This window comes from Anoplopoma fimbria, chromosome 13 (assembly GCF_027596085.1).
Source record: "Anoplopoma fimbria isolate UVic2021 breed Golden Eagle Sablefish chromosome 13, Afim_UVic_2022, whole genome shotgun sequence".
Lineage (NCBI taxonomy): Eukaryota > Metazoa > Chordata > Actinopteri > Perciformes > Anoplopomatidae > Anoplopoma > Anoplopoma fimbria.
In genome coordinates this window covers 2783431-2810072 of record NC_072461.1, presented here as the reverse complement: position 1 = coordinate 2810072, position 26642 = coordinate 2783431, and the positions used below count along the sequence as shown (strand labels likewise).

The following is a 26642-nucleotide window of genomic DNA, read 5'->3' as shown; positions in this document are numbered from 1 at the left end:
AGACTAAAATAAAATATATGATGGCAATAAGCCTACATTGAGCAGAACAAACATAACAGGAGAATTAAGTTACAGCACAGCTACAGTGCAGTAATGTAGTGCTGTGATGGTATTTACCATTGTAAAATGCAGAGAATGCAGTATGGGCCACCTTTTTGGACCAGCAGGTGGTGCAAGGTGCTAAATGTCCATCTCCTGTCCCATCAATCATTTCATTTCAGAGTAAGGTTTGCGGGGGCAGGTTAACACAAACACTTTGTTCAGGAGTCAAGCCAAAGACAGGCGCACCATGGGGCTTGTTCATGAAACTTTTGAACACTGTTGAGACAGTTTTTTTGGCATTTTTTTACCCCCCACAGTTGGCTGGCTGACATTACACCGTTTTTCTTTTTTATATTCATATCAATATATCCTGAGAGGCGCGGCACACTGCTGACTGGTTGCTGTAACGTTAACTTGGTTGGTTTATTTCCAGTTCAGACGAGTCCAACCGTGGAGGAAACGACGCAAGATGCACCATGAAGAAACCGCAACTCTACAAAAGCCCCGCTATGGAAGTAAGAAAGGTTTATTCTCTCTCTCTCAAAAGCTGTAACTGTTGTGTTTGCTGGGTTGTGAGGCCAGATGAAGTTGCTTTAAGTTGTATTCTCACAGATGTTTGATGAGCAACAGGTGGTTCAGTAGGACACCTGCATGAGTTGTGTCAATGTGTGACAATATGGCAGGATAGAAATATAAAATGTGCTCTGAGGAGAACGGGAGAGATCAAATGTTGCATGAAACAGGTTATTAAGTGAATTAGGGTTGAAGTCAAACCATTGGTACGTTCAGGGTCCAGGCGGTAACCTATGTGTTGGGTTTGAAGGCTGCAAACTCCAAAAAAACCCCCCAAAAACTAGACTCAGGACATTTTTGAAATTGGGATTTTTCTTTCAAAGTGCCCCCAACTGTACCACAATGATTGTTGTCTATTTATTTAACCTTAATGGCGTTAACTAGCATATCAGCCTGTCTACACATGAGGCGTTTTCTCATAGGTTAACCATTAACCTGGGACTTAACCTGGGTCCATGAGTATGTTAAGAATGTAACTCAGCTTGGTGATATAAAAAAAACAACTTTAGTGTGCAGAATACTTAACCAAGTAAACACAAAATTGTATCTTATCACTGACTAACATCTGTGGGCAAAGTGCAACTTTGAGAGCGAGATAACACTAATCAATTGTGGCATCAGTGCAATCTTTTTGCCTGTGACTTGGACCATTGCATTTCATAGATCAACTGTGTTGTTGTGCAGACAGGACCCCCTGTCTTATGCTGTCTAGGTAGATGTTTAGCTACTGTGCATCCAAAAGAGATGTGTCTCTAAAACAATTAGCACAAATATTCCGCAGTTTGTGGTAAAGGCTGTACGATTGGGTATTCTTATTATATTCCTTTATTGATTCTTATTAACCAACAGACAATACTTGACAATAAATACACATATTTGTTGGCCTTGACAATAAATCTTGTCATTGTGTTAAACAAGCCCAAAAGGATCCCCTGCACGTGTACTACTTGCAAGTGCTGTTATGGGACATATACAATGGACCAACCCAAAAGTCTCCACAAAATCAGTATTGATTTGTGGTTCCCCATGAATATGTGGTTCCCCCACATAATCATGGAGACCACAACTTAGGTCCTGTGATCCTGTGACACACAAAAGGCAACAAACCCATCTTGAGGGTTAAATATAACGCTGAGCACTTCCAGGAAGTGTGTGAGTGAGTCAGTAGAGGTATGTGTAATGGCTGCACTGGCGCTGTTCCACTTCTGACATGTGTTCATACACATTTGCATCCATGTTGCAGCTGCACAGCTGGGCAACTGATCTATAGTTGGATGACCAGATACAGTGCTAATGAGGCGTTAGGGCATGGGACTGGACACTCCATTTCGTGTGTGTGTGTGTGTGTATGTATATGTGTATGTATGTATGTATGTATGTATGTATGTATGTATGTATGTATGTATGTATGTATGTATGTATGTATGTATGAGTGAACGTATGTCAATGCAGATGGCTGATGAAAAGGCAGTATTTAACAGAGGGTACCTGAGAGGTTTACAGATTCAAGCTAGCTGCAGGAGAGGCTAGATTCAGTAGAATTCACATTAATGTTTTCTTTAATGTCCCTCTGGGGAAAATTGTCTTGGACTCCACATTGCAGTTCCAAACTCAATAAATTAGATATACAATTTACAGGCATAAAAGGCTACAAAGACATTACAGCATTAAGCAAGAACTACAGATACATCTGACTTAAATGTGTTTCACTCATTAACAGCTGAGTTCCATGAAAGAAGTCATTTTAAACCGGCCTTGGTAGAAAGGTGCCACAAAGGCTGATGACACTTTTTGCCCTCCTCTTTGGGATTAGATATTTTAGGCAAATCCATCAACTAGTTTGACTTGGCATCGCTAGAGGTAGTAATGTTTACATAACCCACGTGGAGAAGATAGACTGACTGTGACTCATATAGCATGTGTATATTTCTGTCTTGCGTGATGTTCTACACCCTAATACGGTTGCCTGTACTCAAAACCAGGAATAAGTGCTTAGTCCGGTGGGAGAAGGCGAACTTAAACTGAGCCCCCGGGTGTGAGATTGTCCCTTCACTCAGCCAGAAATAAAGGGATTTGATTGGATTAGAGCGATGGGGGGGGAGGAGATCTCATTAAGCTGCAGGTAAAGGTCAACTCTCAGCTGAAGTCACTTGTCAGTCAGGCACCCCACTAAGGCCCCTTTGACATGGTCATTTCATCTCACTCAATCTAGGTTTCATCTGGGAATGGGATGTAGTACAGTTTCCAGGGTTCAGCCAAGATCCCAGCAGTTGAAATAATCACCCTTTAACAAAAGTGAACCTCTCAGTCTTCGAAGCTTACATACTTTGAAAATGCACTTTCTGTACAGTCCCTGCATCTGGTCACTACGGTTCCCTTGAAACGGGTACAAAGCATCAACGAAAACAAATTACTTACTTTTTCAGGTACCTCAGTTCTGTACTTAAAATGTGAGTTTAATGAAATATTTCTATGGTAAGGAGATTCTTTGCTTACATGGTTGCTCATGAGAGAATGAAGAAGGTCTCTATAAGTTATAGAGTACGATCCAAACTGCTATATATGAAAAGTCTCTGGAGAGAACTTGTTATAATTTGATGGAATTTAAATAAATTGAAAATGAATTGAATTTACTTTTGAATGACTAATGCAGGTACATGGATCTAGATACTGAGCTATAATTCAATCTAATCGACATTCTGTTTATGTTGTCCAAATTCAAGCTTTGATTAAAAACTACCCTTTTTTAAAAAAAAAATTTATTACACATATAAAAGGAAATGACAGCAGAATATTGGTTATGTAATTTTTGTATTTATGTATTTATGTATTTATGTATTTATTTAATTTATCTAAATTTATTTATTTAATTTATGTAATTTTTTTAATTTATGTAATTTTGTAAATTTGCCATAGTGTGACATATATCAATATCATGAAATAAAGGTATGAATATTATGACTATAATTTTGCCCAGCCCACTTCACTCTAATCTTGTGTAATTAAGGCCGATAAGAAAGCACAACACTCTACTAGTATGTGGAATAATGAAAGAAATGACATATTTTGAATATCATATATTTTTTTCTTTTCCAGCCATTCAGGATGATGAGAGGCTGTCAGCGGAGGAGATGGACGAGAGGAGACGACAGAACATCGCCTACGAGTACCTCTGTCACCTGGAGGAGGCCAAACGGTAAGAAGGGAGGAGGCCTGACACGAAAGGAGGGAAGGGAGGAAGGGAAAAAACCTTGAAGATAAGAGGAGCTTAATGGCACATGCTGACTATAAGCAACCACTTTCCTCTGTAGTGTTTACTTAATCGCTCAGAGCTCAGAAGAATCACATTGGGCGTGTTCTTGGTTCAAGCAGTAGGTTTGTTTACTGTAGAACCGTTCTGTATTATAAGTTTCTGTGTTTAATGAACATCGTTAAATATTAACAGCAGGGAGTGATTGAGAAATTAACTGGTGGAGTGAAAGAGAAGGAAATATGGTAGATAAGGGAACAAAGCAGTGTGTAATTGAATCATTTTTGTAGTAGCATAGCATGGAGCTGTAATGATAGATAAAGGCAGAAGCAGCATGCGGCATGCACGTGAGATGATGACACAGAGCTGTAAGCATTGATTAAGACATGGGAGGTGCTGACTTAATGAAAAGAGTGTCTCTCTTTCCGTTGTGTCTTAAACTACACTGATCGCTGAAATAATCAAATATAACAAACAAATGTGAAGGCTTCTTGATGATTTTCTCAGTAGGTTTAGTAAAAACTTTTTGTTTCAAATATTTTGCAATGATTTCAACAAAGTACTAATTCTAAAGACAACATAAACCTGATGAAGACTATTTCATATGTGGTGTCTTAGCAGAGCTAAAACTAAACCACTTCCTGTCTTCTTCCATCCAAGCAGAAATGAACAGGAAGTGTAATCATGCCTGTTTTTAACACCCTGATTTTTTTTTTTGACAACCCTACCCAGTCTGAGATTAATTTTCAGGATCTGTAATTGGTGTTTTAACCTACTGTAGCATTCTGTAGCATAGTTGGGATTCAGCAATCATGCTTTTTCTTGGGACACTCTTTATATTAGTGTGTGCAGCCTCATTTCCGTTAGCATTTCCTGACAGATTATTGTGAATTGCAACTGAACTTGCACTTTAACTCAGTAAAAACAGAATAGCCTGCATTATCTGCTTATGTGACAGGATAATAAGGGTCTTCAAGGGCAGATTGACATCAGTCATCCATCAAAATCGGGCCACACCTAGATTTTTACACATTCTTCTTTTTTTTTAGTGAGTTGGAAAGTAGTGGAAGGCTAGCTCAGCGCCAATGCGAGAGTTTAAGGAACAGGTGATTTTCGTATCACTACGCAGATAACTTCAAAATAATCACTATTAAACTCTCACATACACACATAGTCACACTTTCACTTTCTTGCTTCCTGTTATTGCATCCCAGTGCTACTGACTTTTACACTCCTGTCAATTGTGGAATGGAACCTCTATTCTGGGAAAACTGTCAAGTTAGATTAGGATTAAGACAGCTGCTAATGAAGCCGTCAACCACAGAGAGCATGGGATTAGCTTTTACTCTCTAGTATCAGGAGTCAGCAGTGACTGAAACATCAAACCATGTAAAAGTAACTCTTATAGTACACCTGGGTTATGATCTTACAAGAGACATAGTTTCATTATCCACCTATATTTTTCTTAGCACTTGTAAAAATGTGTTTGTTCAATTAACCCGCAACTCCAGAACTGGCCAATAAATGTTCTTTAGTGTTTCAAGAAGTATGAAGAAAAAAACATGCTCTTCCTGCAACATGCAATTGGTCTGAAGCCACTAAAAGTACAAAAGGGACAGTGCATATGCAGCGAAAACGTTGAAAATTGTAACTGAAATTTGTGAATATTATTGATTGTTGTTTTACTTGATCAACTAAATGAATTCCAGCTACTTTTACATCCCTTTATAACTCTAAGTCATCGTCAAAAAGGTTGTAATGCTCCCTGTTAAAACCTGAAACCTTTATCCAATGCACTATGGTGGAGTGACAGATAGCATAAGCAGTTTCAATGAAAATATCCTCCCCAACATTTTTTTATTTTTATTTTAAAATACAGTTTGTTTGCATCTAGTGCCTTTTAATGACACTAGGTCAACCCCAGGGTTTTATTGGCTAATTTGCTGATGGTTTATGTCACATATGAACTATTGTATTTGCCCAGACCATAGTAGATTGCCCACATGCTTTTTTGTTCAAAGTCCCCTTAAATGCGCTTAGTAGAGTTCTAAGTTCTTCTTTACTGTTGTTGTCAGTTGATAGTCACACCTAAAAACAAAGAAAAAAAAAACACACACACACAGCACAGTGTAGTTTCTAGAATGAGACTTTGTACCTTTACCAGAGAGTAAATCTTTGATGGTTTATTTGTAGTTCTTTTGGATGGAAAACCTTTTTGGTTTGCTTTGATACAGGTCCACCCCAGGATATCTAGAGCATGTGTTTTTCCAGTCAAGGATATTATCCTAATTTTCAGACACACCCTGCCATACCCCATATGCTAAATTTCTCTCATTACACACACACAAGATCCCACACAAGACAAACTCATGACCAGTGTGACGCAAGCCTTCAGGAGACACTCTGGGGCGAATTCACAATGAATGGACTGCGGTCGCTGTTGGCACCATAAATTGTGCATCACTTGCAACAGCTATCCGAGTCACTAAATGTATTGCGCTAATGATATTAGAGTGCAAACACCGCCATAGAGTTTTGCAGCTCAGTGTAATTTGCCCTTTTTGCGTCTGATTGCAATTATCCATTTGGCATAGTATAAATGTTGTCAGAGAGAAATTTTCAGGCCGTGAGCTTCATGTGAAATACAGCAACAAGGTGCAGAAACATTCCTCAAAAAACTGTAAAAGAAGCTGTAAATGCACCTTAGTTACCACCAACTCACTGAAGACAATAATATTTTCACTGTAACTGCTATTAGTGCTGATCTTTGTGAATTGGACTGTTTTTGCAATGAAATATTATACATTACTTAATATAAATACGTGCAAATAGCACAAGAGCACGGAGAGGCTATTTTCACAGTTTGTGGCGCATTTAGACCTTTGCAACTACTGTGAGCATTACACAGTTTCCTATTGTCCTACTTGTGCAGATATAGTGGCTGCAAAAAGCCACAACATTCTTTTGTGAATTTGTCCTCCAGTATGTAGTCAGAAATACTGTAGCTGAGAGCAAAGGAGAGTAGATCACTAATAATGTGTTGACGTGGGACAGATTTAAGTCCAAGAGTCCAGAAAGCTGTGTTTTGTTTGCCCGGTTAGTTGCAGATTGGACAATGACAGGAAGGCCAGCTTTGGAGAGTTGTATACAGGAGTGCTAGCCTGTCCTGCTTCAGGAGACAAGTTCTCCCGGCATTGTTTTAAGTACAGGAAGTGGAGTTTAAAAGGAGAGCTCTGTTACCCATGCAGGATGTTCCTCTGACTATGTTCCCGCCAAATAAATGTTTTTCTCTGTCTGTTATCTTGAATATTGTCTGCATTTGATCTTCTCCATTAATTTGTCACTTTTATGGCGATATGAAAGTTAAAATAATCAACAATGTGTCTCGATTTTGATCTGGATCACTGTTTTGCCCTGGTCGTTAGCCTCTAAGCTATGTTGTGTCCACATGTCTATGTGCATGTGCGCTTGTGTGTCTGTATCTGCTTCATAGTCATGCAGTGCCAAATGAGCATTTTCTGACATTCAATGCCATGTGCGTGTTGAGGGTTAACTGTTATTGATATAACTTTAGCGTCTGCTTGATACAAGGTTTTACAGGGAAAATGCAGTGACCGTACTACTGTACTGTACTTTACGTTCTCAAAAACACTGAAGTATGGCAGACGTTTGTTCTTGCATGATCTACAGCTTCAGTCGACATAATTGGTTACGAGGATACGTTATTCCTCAAGGTGCCCGACATACACTCTCCACTGGGTTTGTGCGTCGTTTGTGTTTCCTCTAATGTGCTGACCAGATGCTGACACATATTTTGGCAGACTAGATCCTCTGAGCGCCCACACAGCCTTAATTAACCAAAACAAGGTGCCTGTGCCCATGCATGTGGGAGGAAGCACTTTATTGTTTGTAGACAGAAAGTTAGAAGCTGCTGGTATGAATGAGACCCATAAACAAAGCATAAGGAAGTAAAAAACCAATTAGCAATATACACTTCATAAAGGATAAATTCAGTGGTATGATGATGAGCAAAAAGGAAAAAACCTAACATGTAAACAGTTAGTTTTTTGGAGGGGTTGAACTATAAGGACAAAGGTGTAGCCATGGTGGTAAACGAGAGTCACTTCCAGGCAGTAAGATGATGTGTAACATATTTTCAGACCATGATGATTCACCATGCTCACGAATCATTCACTAGCTCGTTGGAAAGGATTATTCCTGATATCTCTGAGAATAGTCTGGCAGACACTGTTCTGAAACCTTTTAAAGGAAAATAACATCAGTTTGAAAGAATATTCTCTATTCAATTGTTAGCTTCTACCACATCTCTCATCACTCTCATGAAAACACATTATTGTCCTGCAGTTGCAAAACTCATAAACCTTCACAAGTGATCAATTTAGGCTGAAGTAGCATTAGACATCTTGCTCACTGTTTACCTCTTTAACTTGACATTGTCTGCTTGACAAGTAAGCCTAACCTTTGACCTTTACGTGGTCCCAAAAGCTCAAACTGTAAGCCTGTCCACAGCCCCCTTTCTAAAGCATGCTGTGCTCAGTGTGGGTGTTGCCTGTAACAATGCCCAGTTCTCACTGACCGACGGGCCACAGTGTTGCTCCTTTTTAACTAAAAACATTTAAGTTAATTATAGCAGCACTGACTTAATAACTACTGTACGTCTAGAATTGGGTAGCCTGTGTTGTCCTAATAACATTAATTAAATTTAATAAAAACTTTGAATTGGATGCTCAGCGTTTATTTATTATGTATTATAGGCTAAAGCTGAAATGCATTTCTTGTAGTTTACACAAACATTTGCTCTTTTACAAATTCACTGATTTTTGTTTTTAGGCAGTGGACAAAATGTATCTACATTTGAGTTGATCTGGTAGGAATTCATTTAGAGGTGGTATATTTACTAACTTTGAAATAAAATCATATGTATACTGTCCCCACCATCAGTATATATTACAGATCGAAGACAATCAAAGTCTTAATCTGTCATAGAATGTCTTTAGTTTTTGCTAAGGGCAGCAGGTGTAGAAAAGGCCTATATGTACTTGCTTGCTACATGCAGGCATTCAGCCACCTCATAATTTGCACCGCACTCTGTAGTACATCTCAGATGGCAGGGTAAATAAAGTGGAATGATGTTTGTTTATACTCTGAATGTAACCATAGCAAGCTGCTTAGTATTACAGAGAATCCGGAAATTTAACTGGAAGTCTATCCAGCCACCTCAGATGAGTTGAGCTCTTACTGTACTTCTTGAGAGTAGTGTCTCATCTTTATTTTTTATTCACCTCAGCTAGTTTAGCGATAGTTTGAGATAATGTTATTCACTTCCCAGCTTTATACCAATAACTTGCCTGCTTAGACTGTAATTAGTCATGTTTTTAGACATTTGATAGTAAGTTTGTTACTAACAACCATCTCAAGAGGGGTTTTCCACTGAGATCAGTTTGGTTGCAAGAGAGAAAATCCCCTGCCTGCTCTGAGATCAATATTTGTGTATTTTTCAGGTGGATGGAGGCCTGCCTAGAGGAGGACTTACCCCCTACCACAGAACTGGAGGAGGGACTGAGGAATGGTGTCTACCTTGGCAAACTAGCCAACTTTTTTGCCCCCAAAATGGTGTCTGTGAAAAGGATCTACGACAGAGATCAGGCCCGCTATAAGGTACACCTCCATTCTTTTGCATTTATAGCCAGCTATTTTCAGGTAAGGTCATAGTTGCACTATGTGATGTTTCACCAGTTTACATCATACCAGGCATGAAGATTGTTTTGGGATATTTCAGACACTTCCTGACAGCTTTAAACACACTGGAAACGGATAAAAGAGGCAGGCGATTGTCAGGGCCTACTATAAAAGTGTCTGAGCTAGATCTTTGCCTGACTTTGAGCTCGTTTTTTTTCTCTTTGACATGTGGCAAACAAACATTATCAGACTTCTAGATGCTAAATAAGTTAAGGGATCAGCACGAGGTTTTTAGTTATCAGACCCGCTAATCTGTTGATGAACTTGCTTTTCTATAATCCAGCAAAATTTGTGCACGCCATTACAACCTTTTTGTCATTGTTTTTCAGACTGCAGTTGTAATGTTTTAAACAATTTCTCTGCACTACCTCATATGGTTACATTAACTTGTCTGTGCTCCTGTTTTCATCTTCAGAGCAATGGGCTGCACTTCAGACACACCGACAACACAGTGCAGTGGCTCAGAGCCATGGAGTCAGTAGGTCTCCCCAAGGTAAGGGGCATGCACAGTCATCGGTAATGCAGACATGTCCTCTCTGTTTTACAAACATGCATACAAACATGTTCAGTACACAGACCCATTTGAGTCTCTGACTTGTAGATGAATTAAAGCTGATATAAAACTGTTGATATTCTATAGTCTTTGCTTGGTAAAACGTATCCTTTGAGGATCTCTGTGAGAGATTCAAACAAGCTGAAGGACTGAGAAAATGGCATGAGTCATGTTAATGCAAAAGTCCTCATCAGCACAACAGCATGTGATGTTTGAATGCTAATCAGTTATATGTGCTCATGAAAGACATGAGTTGTGTTTTAGGAAGGGCCCAAGACTTTACTTGTTCGTGTTTATCTATAGTGTTGTTTAACCACGTTAGCGGTATATTAGCTGTCCTACAAGCCCAACTTACAAATGAATGAACAAACAAAAAGCTAAGAGGGAGATTACGTTCAAGTGATGCTTTGCAACACAAACTTCAGAATTGGCATTCCTTTACTTTGTCATGTGTTCATTCTTACATTTAACTTTACTGGAACTTACACAGAGTAGAGTGTATCCATCCATTCATCCAGTAGAATTGAAAACTAGGACAGGATATAGTCTTTCAGTTGCAGGATGAATTTCAACCTGCAGAATCCATCCTAGGACTACTGTCAAATAAGGCTTTTAGTCATTTAAGGTAAAAAAAAAAACTGCAGAGAGTAAAGGTTAACACACAAATATTTAATCAGTTAACACAAATTTAATTTAAATTGCGAGAACGCTTCAGCACCTTTTGACAACCCTATATTTACATGATAAAATTCTTCAACTACAAAAGGTATGGTAAGCTCAGGTTTTACTGGAAAATCTCTGACATGATTCACATACTGGACTCACACATTTCATGCATCTGAAAGAATGAAAACCCTGATAGATGAAATTGTAATGAGGGTGTGGCAGATGTCTCAGAACAGTAGTTACCTCATTGCATCTTTTATGAGATGACACAAAAGACTTCACTGAGGTGTATCCTGGAAATTTGAATTAGGTAAAATTGATACCCACTTTTCTCTGTGCTTCCCTTTGGGATACTTTCAAAAGTAATTTAATTCTCAATTATCAATAATATAACCCTGTCTGTAGCTTTTCTATTTCAACATTCATGTTTTTGAGCAAAATCATTATGTTGAGAGCATTATTCGGTAGTGACATGATGGAGAAAAAACAACAACATTATATTGCAAAAGAGGGCTCAGTGTTTGTAAACCAGGGCCTCCTTATATTGGATATTTGTACATGTGACATATTTGTTGGGAAAAGCTAGCCAAGTTTTAGGCATTAAGTAATGATCTGTAAGATGGCTGTTTGAAAAAATACAAAAAAAAGCCTGTACAACTTAATGCGTACCATGAAGAACTCTGTTGTATTGAGAAGGATGTGCTTCTCAAAGTTAGCATTTATTGCAGTGACGTTGCCTGGGATTGCATTATATTTTACAGGTGTTCTGATTATTATGTTCAGCCCTTTTTACTTCTCATGCATCTACAGGTTATCATGTGAAGACAACATTTTGTGGGTATTAGAAGCAGATAAATGAAGAGCGACTAACATATATATGATGGTGTTTGCTTTCAGATATTCTATCCTGAAACAACAGATGTTTATGATCGCAAAAACATGCCCAAGGTGGTATACTGCATTCACGCACTAAGGTAAGAATAAAATAATTTCAAAAACATAGTTATTTTTAACTTTACTGTCGTCATGCTTATCTCACTTCTGATTCCAAAATTGCTCACTCAGCTCTACAGATCGTTTATGTAATGGCAAGGTCCCCAGTTGCTTTTTTCCTGAAGGTGCCACACATGAATGTCGTGTGTGATTTCACCTACTAAGAAAGAAATGAAAACCAGTGGATTAAACTGCTATTTGTCATAATTGAACAAAACGCCAACTGCTGGTATCTGATAGTTAGAATTAAACTATGAGCTAATGGGCAGATTAGATCTAGCACGCATGGCATTTGTCTGTATATGTTTTTTAAACTGCTCATACTCTTTGTCACTGACCGGTTGGCTCACTGTCTAATTTGGATTTATTAACTTTGTCATACACTTTGGTTTGACTTTGACTGGTTTAAGGGTTGAGCAGTATTTAGGAGGACAAATGATAGACTGTTTTCATTACACTGTGGGGTTCAGGTATGACCACTTTTTGTTCCCATTAGGTTCAACCTCTGATTTATATGTCAAGAACAGAAACAGTACTTAGTGAGTGATATGAAACAGGAACTGGAAAATGTTATTTCTACTTCGGTTAAGCAGAGACGGTTCTTGTCAAACAGAGACCTTTTTTATGATTTTTCTTTTTAAGTAGGTCAAGTCTATATTATTCAGTACCATGCATTTATATGTAGGAAGCTGTTGCTGCAATGTTACACATTCACATTCTTTCAATCCCTAAATTATCCAATTACATTTTCAATTACTCCATTTACTTTTACTTTTTTAAGTTATTTGAGTTTGTTTTGAACACTTTTGATGAGCTTAACCACACTGCTTGTAAAACATCTATACTGCATTTTATCAAGGGCTTTCGGTAAATTGAATGTGGTGTTTCAGTGCTCAACTCTTTACTTGTAGTCTTCACTGCAAAGGGTCAATTATTTGTCATGGTTTCGGTTTTGTGTAAAATGTAACTTAGGTGGCTGGAGAATTACATCTTCAGGCCCTCGCTTTTTCTAGTGAGTTGACTTTGAATGAACTGAAGGGTCAATAATTGTATCTATCTGACCCATCCAGTCAAACACAGCTTTAGGGAGTGGTTATGTCAGCTGCTTGGATTGTTTTCTCTGTTGTAGTGTTTCGGTCGGGTCCTGAGAGAATTGGTTTCCTTCCCTCCTTGTGGACTCACGTGTTCTTCCTTCCTGCGGGTCCAGCTTACGTCCCACAAGGACCCACTGAATACTCTGCTTCCCTGGGTACAAACACATGGAGGCAAAGCAGCGGAAGCTCCTGAACATTCAGTGTGGTGGAAATTTGATAGGGAACAAAATATAATTGGGAAAGAGGATAGTTTACAAGTACATTATGACAAAGTGATGGATTAGTTTGTTGTCTAAAAGGAAGAGAAACACATGGGATTAAACAAGGGGGATCCACAGTCTGGAGAGAGCTGGTTGCTCCAAGCTAGTCAGCTGATTGTTAGTAACCCCTGTGGCTTGTAATCGGCCACCTTCATTAATCCCGAGTCAGCTGTTACTGTGTTTGTATCTCAGACTGAGTCAGCTGCCCGCACGTTAAAACATTTCCATTTGTTTAAGCAGAGGTAGATAGTTGTCTAAAGCCCCCTGTGTCTCAAGGACAGGGTACATTTTCATGTTTACACACACTGGGACTTAAGCGCAGAATAATCAGCTACTACAACTGTTCCATTCAGAGCTGTGCTGATGCCAGACCTGCCTTAAATATCTATAATTCATTATCACTTATCAGGTGCCCGCGGGAAGATGAAAGTTTTATGAAGTTTCCAGCCACCTGCCTGTTGCTTTCAATGCTCATTGGTGGACTGAGCTGGCTGGTTGCAGTCAGATGGTGCTTTTTGTAATGTTAGCCAACAGTACCCCCCTGTGGTGTAAGTGTGACATAGGTTGAAATGAATGGACATCAGGAGCAACAATCCAGAAGGAAAGTTTCCAAAACTAGTTTCAGTTGCATGACGTCGGCCTGTACAAAATCGCAAATATTCCAACCTTCTCTGTGCTACTTTTTGTGTGTGTGTAAATTTTATAGTCAATCTCAATCTTATGTTTTATTTCAGCTTGTACCTTTACAAACTGGGCATTGCACCACAGATCCAGGACCTGCTGGGAAAAGTGGCCTTCACAGGTAACAAGTTATTAATTGCTTTATTAATTGCTTTTAAAATGAAGGATAAAAGTTTCCTTAGGGCTTTTCAAAAATACTGATGTTTACACATCTAGTCGTGCATTCATTTAACGAGAATCCTTTTTTGTGTGGGATGTCATTTTATTGATTAGTCCTGTTGGGATTTAATTGAAAAACACAAGATAATGTTATCATGTGCTCTCAAGCATGTACCATTTTTTTTTTTGAGGATTTGTATAAACATCTTGTCTGTAATTTAGATGTTTGAATTATCCATCATTTCAATTCATCAAAATATCCCCTGCAGCCATTCAATGATGCTGAATAGGACACACACACTAACAAGCTTCAAAGCTCTTGACATTGGATTGTCTTTTTCTTTCTCCAATCTTAACACATTTTAATTGAACTAGAATTGAAGATTTACATAGTAAGCACAGTAATGAACAGGTCTCAGAGTTATACAGGTCCACAAAAAACTACATTTAGAATGAAAGTGTTTTGAAAATCATGAATTTCTTTAGATGTTTGTGCCAAAGCAAAGATATTGATATTAATTAAATGATATAACATGTATATTTCAGTTTTTACTATGCTTTGTTCTATAATACCACAATAACCCCTGCAATCGGTGTATACCTGTCTTCTAGAGGAAGAGATCAGTAACATGAGGAGTGAGCTGGAGAAGTATGGCATTCAAATGCCAGCTTTCAGTAAGATTGGAGGAATCTTGGCCAATGAGCTCTCAGTGGATGAAGCTGCCTGTAAGTCCTCTGACGTTCTCACTAAATCTCTGAATCATTTTGTGTTGTTTACTAATGCCTTGAAATGTTCACACACACTGTTGTCCTTAGTGCACGCTGCTGTGATTGCCATCAACGAAGCGGTTGAGAGAGGTCAGACATCTGTGACAATGGGAGCCCTGAATAATCCTAACGCAATGCTGAGGAATACCCAGGAAGCTCTGGCCCAAGACTACCAAGACACACTGAGCCAGGCCAAGGCTCGTAAGCAGGATCAGTCCTCGGGAAGGGTGAGAAGCCTTGTGTTTAGATGTCATCATTTATATAAATGTTTGGTTAATTATCTGCTTTCCTTGTATAGAAGGGTTGATCAGACCCCAGGGCACTAAAAGGAGTGCAAAGCCTGGTCGAACTGTGTGTGAGGATGCATTCAGGTTGACCACAAACTGTTGTTTGTGTTTAGAATATTAAACATTAAGCCCAAATTTGAGTAATGCAAATAATTTAAACTATTGCTATGAACTGATATTTCTGACTGCAGTGTCTAGTAATGACCACTATAACCACACTAGCTTAGAAAGAGGTTGGCTGCACTGACTCACTCCATAGGCCTTGCCAGCACATTCCAGTGGCATGTGCATAGTCAGCTGTACTTCAACAAACATCCGGAATCTCTCCTCCCATTCTCTTTACAAATACTGTACAAACAGGAGCCGTCCATTTTCACGTAATAGCTGAAATGTGAAACCAGCAATTCAACTTTATCAGTATGGATGAGGAAAAAAATGAATGTGACCAGAGAAAAATGTAATGTGAAAAAAATAAAAAACTTTTTTTTTATTTATTTGTCCCCCTCAATTAGCGCTCATCGATTGCTACTGAAGAAAGAGATGTTTATGAGGAGCTGCTGACTCACCAGGAGATCCAGGGCTGCATTGACTTTGTCAACAGTAAGGACTTCCCTCCCACATGACACAAAAAAAATATCTGTCAAGCACCATGAATTCATTCCTTTTTGCATTAGACAAAACCTCCTTGTACCGTGTGGGTGCAGATGAAAACAGGGCATCTGTGAACTCTAAGCTGAATACACAGTAGCAAATCTGCAGTTAAAATCTCTTAAATTCCATAAAATTGGTTTGTTTCAGTGAAAGAAACGTATGATCCATAAATTACATCTGTCTTGGTTTTTCCTCTCTCTAGTCCAGGCAGCAGTAAGGCAGGTGAATCAAGCGGTGTCGGCCCAGGACGAGGCGGCTCTGTTGGCTGCACTTAGGCTTGAAACTCTGGCCCTGCTGGCTGTTCAGGAGTCAAACTGTCGCTGGTACCTGGAACATTTTACCACTTACTGCCAACATAAATCCAAGGTATACTAAGTCAGAGCTTGTTTGTTCAGTTGTATGTATCTGTGTTTGTGTGTGTAGGAATGGTTACAAATGACTACGTTGGAGGACAGTGTTTAAAGAAGTGTGTCGAATAGGAACAAATTATACACATTTGCAGTGTTGTCTTTTTCTGTTTTCTATTTGTCCAACTGACAAAGCAGACCATCTTCCAGTTTTTAAGTCGTGCTGTGAGCACAGAGCACTTAATTGGCTGAACAGATGTAGTGCAGACACTGATGAAGGGCTGTAGCTGTTGCTGATGTGCTGCGTTTTACTACTCAGTGAGTGAAGACATTGTGCTATAAAGAAAAAAGCCAATCCGCAACTTAAAAAAACAACTTTTGGAATTTGGAATGGACACCACCTGACACTTTGCCCTCCACAGCCCTGCTTTAAAACATGCTCATTAATCATGGATCTTGGTCGTATCGCTGTAGTGAACTCTAATCTTTGTGTTGCAGGATGCAGGGAGGACTGTGATGGTGGACAAAGAGGAGATTCAGAGAGTTGTCAGCTCTTGTAATGACTTTGCTGAGGCAGAGAAACGAAGTAAGCAACTTTTGTTACTACGCAAAGATGTTTATTAACACATAATTACTGGTCAGTTGAAAATAAACTATGTACCGATTAGCAAGCTTCTCAAAGCCCACGTGTCAAGTCTACATTCCATTCCATTGCATAGTACAGTTCATGTTAAATCTTTAAAATGCGTAAAGTAGAAATGTAATTTTATTACTGACATGTCTGCAAGACATGACTATCTGTGATACATTTCTTGACCAGAACTCACGGCAGTTGCAGTAATCAATACAGCCATTCGTCTTGGCAATGCAGTGGAGACGGTGGAGGAGCTGATGAACCCTGAGGCACAACTGCCAATCGTCTACCAAAGTGCTGCCAACCTCTATCAGGCTGAGCTTTTTAGTTTACAGCTACAAGGGGGACGGGTGAGACATTATGCAATTTTGACTCTTTCATATGAGGACTCACATGCTATAACAGGTAAAGGCGAGCTCACTTCATGCTTTTGATTCACACCTTTATGTTGATTAGTCTGGCTTGAGCCACGAGGAGCTGAGTGTAGCTGTGGAGATGCTGTCAGCTGTAGCAGTGCTGAATGAGGTGTTGGACACCAAAGACCCCCAGGGTGTGATTGAGCAACTGACAGACTCTCCTCTGGGCTTCACCAACATGGATCAAGACAATCTTAACAGGTAAAATGACTGAGTTGTTCTGTAACCCTAGACCTTCAATCGCCCTGCCTTCAGGTTTATTGATGCTGGTAGCGATCAAATTCGCTTTCAGGATTACTGTTTAGTTGTTTCTGCAACTGTGGCACCCACTGAAGTTAAAAGATGGTGGTGCAGGATTGTTTTAGGAGAGTAAAATAAATTTGAATAAAAAGTTAGGTGTAGGTCTCTCTTCACTGTAACTTTGTCAACACAAGGATGGGCTGATGTGTGAAACTTGTTGATCTTCTTCATTAACCTCTCCCTCAGGTATGCTGACACTCTTATCAAACTGCGTGGCGAGACTCTCGCCGAGGGCCAAGAGTTTCTCACCTGGAATGATGTCCAAAAATGCATCGACACAGTCAACGTTCAAGTCCACGAGGAGCATGAACGTAAGAAAGTATTGTTGTTTCCTGCTTATGTGTGGTGTAGCTTGTGGACGTTCAAGGACTTTTGAGGCAGCAGTTTCAAACCTTGGAAACGGTTTTATTTTATCTGTGATCCTACAATGAGAATCTTTTTATACACAATAAATGAAACTTGAGACTTAGCAAATACCAAATGTTTTTTTGGTTTGTACTTCCAGGCATCATAGCTTTAGCAGAGATAAATGAGGCCCTTAACTCAGGAGATCATCAGCAGACGCTTGCAGCCCTGCTCCTCCCTACAGCCAAGTTGACAGGAGTGAACCCAGCCACAGCCAAACACTACCATGATGTCCTTCAACATACCAAGCAGCTCCTTTGCCAGGTATTGTGACTCATTTTTTGTTAATTTATATAGCATCTATGGAAAAAGGTGCTGTTCCTCCTCTTATATCCTCAAAGTGCAAGGTATAAAAAAAAAAAGTCGATATAGCTGGATAAACCGGTGTTGTCATCACATTTCATAACCTAATCTAATTTTAATCATTCGTTTTGTTGGATTTGCACAGCAGCCTCACATCCCTGACATTGTTTCAGCTTACATTGACACAGTGTAAATGTTCCCTTCCTGATCCTAATATTCCTGAAACGTCACAAAGCTTGGTGTTGTTTTAGACCCAACAGAGACGGCAGTATTGCCCTTGTTTAGTTCACAGTGTCCAGGTTTAACTCAACCATCTTTGATTCTGGGTTTTTGCTTCCCTGCTGTTTCCCAACAATGGTCGAGCAAGGAGTAGCTTTTCTGTGCCGACACATACAGTCTCACGTCGTAACAGTCGGCCTCTGAGATATCCCGGGGAGGGAGATGAATTGTAGTTCTGAGGCTGCCATCTTGGAAATGAGCATACACAGGAAGGGATCCAGACAACTGTGGAAGCAGCAGAGACAAACAGCTACTCTGTAGTATCCATACAGTCTGTCGTCCCCGCTGGAAAACAGGCGGATGTAGTGGGCGATATGCAGGACGCCGCTAGGCAAGAAACACACCACAAAGATGATGAAAACTAGAGTGCTGACCCTGATAAACGGTTTCCAGTCACAACGAGATTGCCCTAGATGGTATACCACTGCCACATGGGCATAGATACAAATCAGAAAGGGCACTATTAAACCCAGACAAACCAGCATCAGCCTGTATGGTACCAGCAAGGAATGTGACTTTTCGTCTAGGGGAAGTACATCATGGCAGGTGGTTACCCCCAGCTGGATAACCTGGTAGCTCTGCCTGACGAGGAGCTCGGGCACAATCGCAGCCCCGAACAGGAACCATACCACCAAGCACGTCCACACTGCCAGGGTAGTCTTAGCCAGCCTTCTGTACAAAAACGGTCTGACCACAGCCAGGTAGCGCTTCAGACTGATGCATGCTATAGTTTGTGCTGAACTGTAAACATTGCCATAAAACAAGGCTGTGATAAGCCGGCAGGAGATTTCCCCAAATATCCAGTTGTTCCCATTGAAGTGGTAGTGAACACGTAGCGCCAGGGACAGCAGCAGCAGCAGGTCAGACAGGGCCAGGTTCAGGTAAAGAAGTAATGTAGACAAAGACTTCGCTCTGAGTCTGAGGAAGGCCAGAATGTAGGCATTGGAGGGGATACCCACCAGCATGGCCAGGATGTATGATGAAGGAATGACCCTGGTGCTGAGGACCCCTGTGGTATAGGCTGTCACTGGGTCCTCCAAGTTTACATACAGCCTAGGGTTGGTGCTGGGATGTAGCAGGGCTGGTAGCTGGTGGGTGTGGTTAAGTTCGTACAGCCTCCCCTTGAAGGTTTTTGGTCTCACACCAGGTGGGATACTGGTTTTGGTCCAGGTTATGTTTCCTATAAATGGATAGAAAAACAGTGTTAATAGCTTCAAAGCAACTTAAATTTTAAAATAAAAGTACATTTGAAACTACATTAGGAATAAATTGTAGTCAATCACGCTGTCTGTTGTTGTTAAGTGTTCGTTTGAAGACTTTCTAGTTATATTCATCTGTTTTTGCAAAGAAAATGAACATTTCTATCATAAAATATAGGAATGATTTAAATGTTGTATTGACAACTGTAATAAAATAGTTACATTTCTGTTTTCTTCCTTTGATTTGGGAAAATGAGCCCTTAAACAGTTGGTGCGTTCTAAAAAGATTAATGTTTACATTATAAATATCTAATATTTGACCGTAGCTTAAATCTAAATACACATATCCTTTTGGTAAACACTTTACCAAAAAAGTGTTTCAATAAACTTACCATCATGCTGAAAGGTTCGCACTGCCATTAAACAAATGAGTAGTCCTGGCACAAGGTCGGCCATATCACCCTCCGGTCTATATCCCAGAGTTTTTAAGGTTTCTTGTCTTCACCCCTCTTGTTGTTGCTTCTTTTCAGTAAATGAAAGAGTTCTCCACTGTTGAAATCTGCTGTTTTCCATCTCTGCAGCGCAACAGTAGAACTGATAACTATGTGTTCTCAGGCCTGGCTTCCTGCTTGTGTGCTGTATGTGGGGCGTTTGTTTGTACGGTCCGGTGAGCACGTTTCCTGTCGAGGCTTGAAAACTGAATTCCCTTCTGCCTGAATCAGTAACTGCCCACTGATTCACTGGGGTGGGAGGACAGAGTCTAATAGTTTCAACAGCTGTGATCCAAAAACAAATCCCACTGATTACTGTTACAATAAGTATTTTATTGTGGTTTAGGTTATTATGGGGTTTTGGAATTAAAGCTGATTTTGGCTTTTGCAGTCATTTGAGGGTGACTGTAGTGTTGGTCATCCTGGTTGTGTTTTTGAGGAATCACTACTTTAATAGATGTTTTTGGATATTGTAAGCTTTTGCATGAACATGTATGCTATTTATCCAACACTATTATGTTATACAGCATTATACCATGGATGTATTATGTACTTTTTTTTTCCTGGTTTGCCCCCTTGTTTTGGGCTCATGACACAAACATCTGGTTTGTACAAAAAACATTAAACCCATTTTTTTTGGTACAATACTGCAATTGGCAGCCAGGCTGACACTACTACCCTCTCCCAATACATGTTGAGTTGGCTGGGAAATAATTGGTTAGATGCATATATAAACAAAAAAACTGCTTTTAGTCTGCTGTGTGTTTTAATGCTGACTTCCTTCCTGTTAGCCATGTGGTCAGGCATCCCCCCTAGACCCCACATGAGTGCTCTAAAATTAGCCTCGGAACAAAAACAAAAGTCAGGCTGAATAAACATTCTTTGTGGTTGTTTAGATGTTAGATTGTCAGGGTTCGTGAGTCTGAGCGAGGATATGTTAATGGTGTAACTATTGTCAACAATCGACATTTGTTCCTTTTTCCTTAGATTTTACCTTTGGACACAGAGGAAATGGTACTGTCTATTATTTGCCGTTGCTCTAATAGCACCAGCTTGTGTTGGTTAACCGTGTTGCTATGAAGTGCTACTGTCGTAGAGCAAAATCTCCACAATTATAACTCGATCAATTTGCATATTGCACTATAACAACAATAATTTCTTACCTTAGACATCAAATGTTTTGACTAAAATCGTTTCAAAACAATTGTTATGTGATATCAAGTTAGTATTGTGTGCCTATGCATGAACAATTCCTTGTGAGTCTGAGGTGAAGTTTGCATCTCATTCATCTGAAAAGAAGAGAAATGACCTTGTGTATCCACCTGATTGTAGAGTTCTGGAGATGAGTCTGCAGTACTGTGGTTGGACCAAATCCAAGAGGCCATACTCACAGCCAACCAGGATGAAGGGGAGGCTCTCACATGTATGTACCCAGAGATTAGATTTACTGATCCAAACGGCAGCTTAACTACTCAAATAAGGGTTGATTTAGGACCAGTTAATTCTTCTCACATTGAGTACTAGATTGTCCAGAGGATGTGCGTTATTTTCAGATCACCACACAACATAGCGTGCTTATCATTGTTCTAAATGAATACGCATAGATTGTTTCAGCTATTGGCTACAGCTCCTTCTCCCTGTTGATTTAGGAGTAAAATAACCTATTTTTCTAAATTGATAGTGTGCCAGCACAACCTTCATTTAAAGCCATTTTGATCACATGTAGGCAGGTAACAGATTTGATCAATATTGCCATGAATCATGACATAATATTATGTGATACATTGTTGATTCTTTGGCACCAGTATCAGGATTGTGTTAGTTGCTATACTGAGGCAGACATACAGTATTTATTTCCTTTCCTCTAGATATTTTCTCTCAGAACTGCCCTTCCATGTGTCAAACCTATTGCTCATTTATGGATGTTTGACATTGCAATAATGACACATGATTTAATGTTGCAATGACTCAAAGAATATGTTCTTTGGGACACATTGTTTCATATTAATTCTTTATAAAGCGCTAACACAGGAAGTTCTTCCAACAGAGGAAATAGATACAATAAAGGTTTAGTTTGTTTTCATAGGGATATATCCTACTGTTTTGTTACATAGGTATTTTAATATAGATAACCTCTGTTTCGATACTGTCATTGTGGGCACAATACTGTGATTGTGATATGTTTTTGCTTGTTATGGATTATCCCTTACTCGCTCACCAGTTTTAACTTTGCGTTAACTGTGTTATTTTCATATTTGACTCAACGACTGCTTCTTTGGATCAATCTTGTTTACGTTGTCAGTGGCTGGAGCAGTCGCTGATATTAACAGGATAGTGGCCGAGGGCGACTCTCAGAATACGCTGCAGGCTTTGCAGGTTCCCAGTGCAGGACTGAGAGCGGTGCTTCCCGAATGTGCCGACACATACCAGGCTAAACTGGCGCAGAGCCAAACAAGCAGTGCCACTAAAGGTAACTTGACTTATTGCACAAGAACCACAAGACAGGAAGCTCATTGTTTCACAAATTGTTGAATTGTTGACCTGATTTTCAGATCTCAGAATCAGAAATCAGATACTGTATATTTCCAAGTACGTTACACATACAAGGAATTTGGCTAGGTGAATGGTGTGTAACAGTTAACACAGTGCAATAGTATGAGACATAATTTAATAATAGAAAATATGAATATTTACAATAAAATATGTTAAACAAAGTATGTAATTAAAGTGTCAAGTGTATATTTGGGTGTCAATACAACATTCACTGGATCTAAAGGGGCACTCTCTGCTTCCCTTCAGGCAGCACTGATAGTGTGTGGGTGAAACATTGCATTAAGGACAGATATGACTACTACTATAACCTGGAGACTGGACAGGGCGCCTGGGAGGAGCCTGAAGGATTTGAACACAATGCTGACCATCTCAGTAAAGAGGAAATCCAGGTACCTCCTGCTGTACTGCATAGTTTCACTACTCCATCATACAATGTTTTGTTAACATACTAACGTCCCAATGATGGGATTGATTTCCTTCTTGGTTTAACAATGGATCCAGTCATAATGATTTTAAAATTTGAATTTGAATGATAACATTCACACTGAAGACTTTTTATTTTCAGAAAATTTTGAAAACACTTTTTTTCCTTTTTAGAGTGTTGTCAGCTGTTTGACTGCTGAATACAACAGGGAACAGTTATGGATGGCCAATGAAACCTTGGTGATCCAGCTGCAGGCGAGGATCAGAGGTTACCTGGTCAGGACAAAGCATGCCCAGAGAATGGCATATCTACGGCAGCAAGAACCACATGTCGTCAAATTGCAGGTAGTGTGTGGCTCCAATATGATTGATGTCAGAAATCAGATCAACTTCAGTGATTCCTGATGCAGCTGTTAGTTATTGAAACAGTAATAAATCAATAGAGATGGCCATAAAATAAAGATACATATTAAGTCTAGTTTACAAACATTCTACTGACGGTATATATTTTTGCTTTTTTTTTTGATAATGTGTTTACTTCTTTTTGCAGGCCTGCTGGAAAGGTTACAAACAAAGGAAAATGTATAAAGACAGGACAAATCTGCTTCGGAAAAATGTTGCTTCAATTGTCAAGGTGATACGTTTTGTTCATTTTTATAAAATAAGTAAATAAAAAGTATACTTATTGAATGACTAGACAACTCTAAAGCTAATCACCAATTTTTTGTAAGTGACCGCTTTATCACCAATCTTTGGAAATCGTCATCCACAAACTAAAATAACCATCATAGCTGGATTAAATTAATTTGTATATACCATTAGTAACATAGCTGCCATATCAATTACCTGACATAAGACACTGATGTTTTTAGATCCAATCTGTGGCAAAAATGTGGAAAGCCAAGCGTCAATACAATCAGAGGTTGCAGTTCTTCAAAGATCATGTGAGTAACACCATGAATCAACATCATCTGAAGCATTCCTTGGACTTGTGTTGTTGGTTCCTTATTGTGTAAAACTCATTGTTCTGTGTGTTTAGGAAAAAGAAATTGTGAAAATCCAGGCTTTTCTAAAGGCCAACAAAGCAAGAGATGACTACAGAACCCTAAGTGAGTCTAAAAGGTTTTTTACACTCCTGCAGCTGAGCTTTATTGATATAATATCAATATTTAGATGTGAGACTAGACATTACCTGGGATTTGGATTAAGTGAATATTATATTATATATATAAATTAGTGTTTTCCTAGTTTAAAAGGATGCAGTACAATTAGGGTAAAAAAAAAAAAAAAAGAATTCTAAGCTCATCCGACTGATTCTGCTGTTTCGTCATCATACTCCCATTCCTCAGATCTTCTTTTTACAAATTTTCATGTTCAAGTGAATCTTCTGAAAGCACCAACTGCCATTCCTTTATTAAAGTTATGGTATCTTTAAGCATGTATGTTGGTATTGAGGAATTTGGCCAAAAACACTTTGATATATGATTTGTTTGTACTGCTCAGCCCATTATAGAAAATCTTGATGGGGAAATTATGATTTAAAAAAAATGTCATTATATATGTGTGTGATAGTAGCTTGCTTTTACTGACTTTTCTATATACCAAATGGTAGCTGGGGCCAAGGATCCTCCTCTGTCAGTGGTGCGCAAGTTTGTCCACTTGCTGGAGCAGAGCACCCTGGACCTTCAGGAAGAGCAGGAAGTGACACGGCTCAGGGAAGAAGTGGTCACCAATATTCGCTCCAATCAGCAGATGGAGAAAGATCTGAACCTGATGGACATAAAGATTGGACTTCTGGTGAAGAACAGGATCACTCTGCAGGTTGGCAACCCTTGCTTTTATGTGTACAAGGAAAGGATATTTATACCGTGATTTAATGTTGATTGACATCATTTATAGCTTCTGTAATCGTATCCTGTCCTGTCCAGTTTTGCTGCTTAACTTATTTTGTGTTTATGTCTTTGAAAAAGGATGTTGTGTCCCATAATAAGAAAATGAAGAACAAGAAAAATAAAGCGAGTAAAGAGGACTTGACTACAGGAGACAGACTGGGTATCAAGGGTCTAAATAAAGGCAAAAGAAGGAAACTGGAGGCCTACCAACATCTCTTTTACCTGCTGCAGGTGATACAAAAATATATCAACTTTCATCTATATACTATACTAAAAAGGTTTTATAAGATACTGATACTTATACATATACATTTCCTTTCTAACCCCTTTAGACCAATCCACACTACCTGGCCAAACTGATCTTCCAGATGCCCCAAAACAAGTCCACTAAGTTTATGGACACAGTGGTCTTCACCTTGTACAACTACGCATCTAACCAGAGAGAGGAATACCTGCTACTCAAACTCTTCAAGACGGCTCTGGAAGAGGAGATCAAGTGAGAACTGCAGCTAATCTTAAGTCACTATTGTGCTATTGTATTACTGTAAGGGTTACAATGTATTACGAATACATGAGGGACTATAAGAGCCTGAAACTAATTTAGAATTCGCAGAACGCATTTGCACCAAAGTTTTGTTTGTTGTTTGGCGGACAGTACTGTACCATCCTCTCCATGTGTCCCAGTTCTAAGGTGGACCAGATCCAGGACATTGTGACTGGAAACCCAACAGTCATCAAGATGGTAGTGAGCTTCAACAGAGGTGCACGTGGTCACAACACACTCAGGCAGCTGCTGGCTCCAGTGGTCAAAGACATTATTGAGGACAAGAGTTTAGGCATCAACACCAACCCAGTGGATGTGTATAAAGCCTGGGTCAACCAGCTAGAGACGGCTACTGGAGAGGCCAGGTGGGTGGAAATACAGTGGGAGAAAATATAGCTGACAGCACTGTCCCAAGGTTTATATATGGTCGTTTGGTGTATATGATGAACCCAGTCGGCAGTTATGTTGACCTTTGTCATGTTAATTGTTTGGGGTCATGTGCATTGTTTTTTATTTAAAAGAAAAAGGATTTTCTGTCTATTGCCTTCGGGTAGTTTTGCATGTTGTATCCCATTATCTAGAAGTCTCTTTTACATTGAAACACTGCTCATGTTTTCCAAAGCATTTAAGTGTAAAGTTTAGTCATCTTTTTTTTTTCACAGTGATGACATAAATGATCGAGAGATGCCTGGCATTAAACATACTTAGCAAATCAATCAGTGTAAACACTTTATGGAATACTTTAGATATACTTTTGCAGTAATGTTAAAAATACAGAATTTTTATCCAGTGCGTGAATATACACAAAAGCCCCACAATGAAAATAATGAGCCTTACACATAACTACAGTTGTTTTCTTCCTTCAGCAAGCTGCCTTATGAAGTGACTCCCGAGCAGGCCATGTCACATGAGGAGGTACGCAGCAGGCTGGAGGCTTCCAGTCTGGCGCTACGGTCCGCCACAGATAAGGTCTTGAACTCCATTGTGTCCTCACTGGATAATATCCCGTAAGTTTTAGGAGCTGTTAGGTGTCAATGTCCTCTTATCCTGTGTTGTCTGTGACAGTACTGCTTGTCAATGCCTGAGAATATTGATCAGCATGATTTTGTTGAATCTTTA

The 26642-nt window shown here is 39.4% G+C and overlaps 2 protein-coding genes across 3 annotated transcripts in view; one reads left to right on the top strand and one right to left on the bottom strand.

The window, feature by feature from the left end:
* The first annotated feature begins 206 nt into the window (after window positions 1-206).
* iqgap2 (IQ motif containing GTPase activating protein 2) overlaps window positions 207-26642 on the top strand; it is a 32993-nt gene continuing 6557 nt past the window's right edge. The window contains exons 1-28 of one of the 2 annotated variants that reach the window (XM_054610338.1): window positions 207-557; window positions 3712-3811; window positions 9388-9544; window positions 10041-10118; window positions 11742-11818; window positions 13926-13993; window positions 14644-14757; window positions 14848-15026; window positions 15599-15686; window positions 15940-16103; window positions 16583-16670; window positions 16905-17068; window positions 17175-17335; window positions 17621-17745; window positions 17940-18103; window positions 21099-21125; window positions 21444-21534; window positions 22414-22581; window positions 22911-23053; window positions 23262-23432; window positions 23638-23721; window positions 23960-24031; window positions 24127-24196; window positions 24700-24908; window positions 25058-25210; window positions 25312-25475; window positions 25664-25888; window positions 26390-26530. In XM_054610338.1, the coding sequence (XP_054466313.1) occupies window positions 512-557; window positions 3712-3811; window positions 9388-9544; window positions 10041-10118; window positions 11742-11818; window positions 13926-13993; window positions 14644-14757; window positions 14848-15026; window positions 15599-15686; window positions 15940-16103; window positions 16583-16670; window positions 16905-17068; window positions 17175-17335; window positions 17621-17745; window positions 17940-18103; window positions 21099-21125; window positions 21444-21534; window positions 22414-22581; window positions 22911-23053; window positions 23262-23432; window positions 23638-23721; window positions 23960-24031; window positions 24127-24196; window positions 24700-24908; window positions 25058-25210; window positions 25312-25475; window positions 25664-25888; window positions 26390-26530 (3491 nt within the window). In that variant the 5' untranslated portion in view covers window positions 207-511. The remainder of the gene's footprint in view (window positions 558-3711; window positions 3812-9387; window positions 9545-10040; window positions 10119-11741; window positions 11819-13925; window positions 13994-14643; window positions 14758-14847; window positions 15027-15598; window positions 15687-15939; window positions 16104-16582; window positions 16671-16904; window positions 17069-17174; window positions 17336-17620; window positions 17746-17939; window positions 18104-21098; window positions 21126-21443; window positions 21535-22413; window positions 22582-22910; window positions 23054-23261; window positions 23433-23637; window positions 23722-23959; window positions 24032-24126; window positions 24197-24699; window positions 24909-25057; window positions 25211-25311; window positions 25476-25663; window positions 25889-26389; window positions 26531-26642) is intronic. The other variant, XM_054610339.1, reaches the window with a different exon arrangement.
* Window positions 18119-20203, bottom strand: f2rl2 (coagulation factor II (thrombin) receptor-like 2). The gene is made up of 2 exons (XM_054610341.1): window positions 20013-20203; window positions 18119-19601 (listed from the first exon to the last, which is right to left on the bottom strand). Exons 1-2 carry the CDS (start codon window positions 20074-20076, stop codon window positions 18541-18543), a joined length of 1125 nt encoding a protein of 374 aa, XP_054466316.1. The 5' UTR covers window positions 20077-20203; the 3' UTR covers window positions 18119-18540.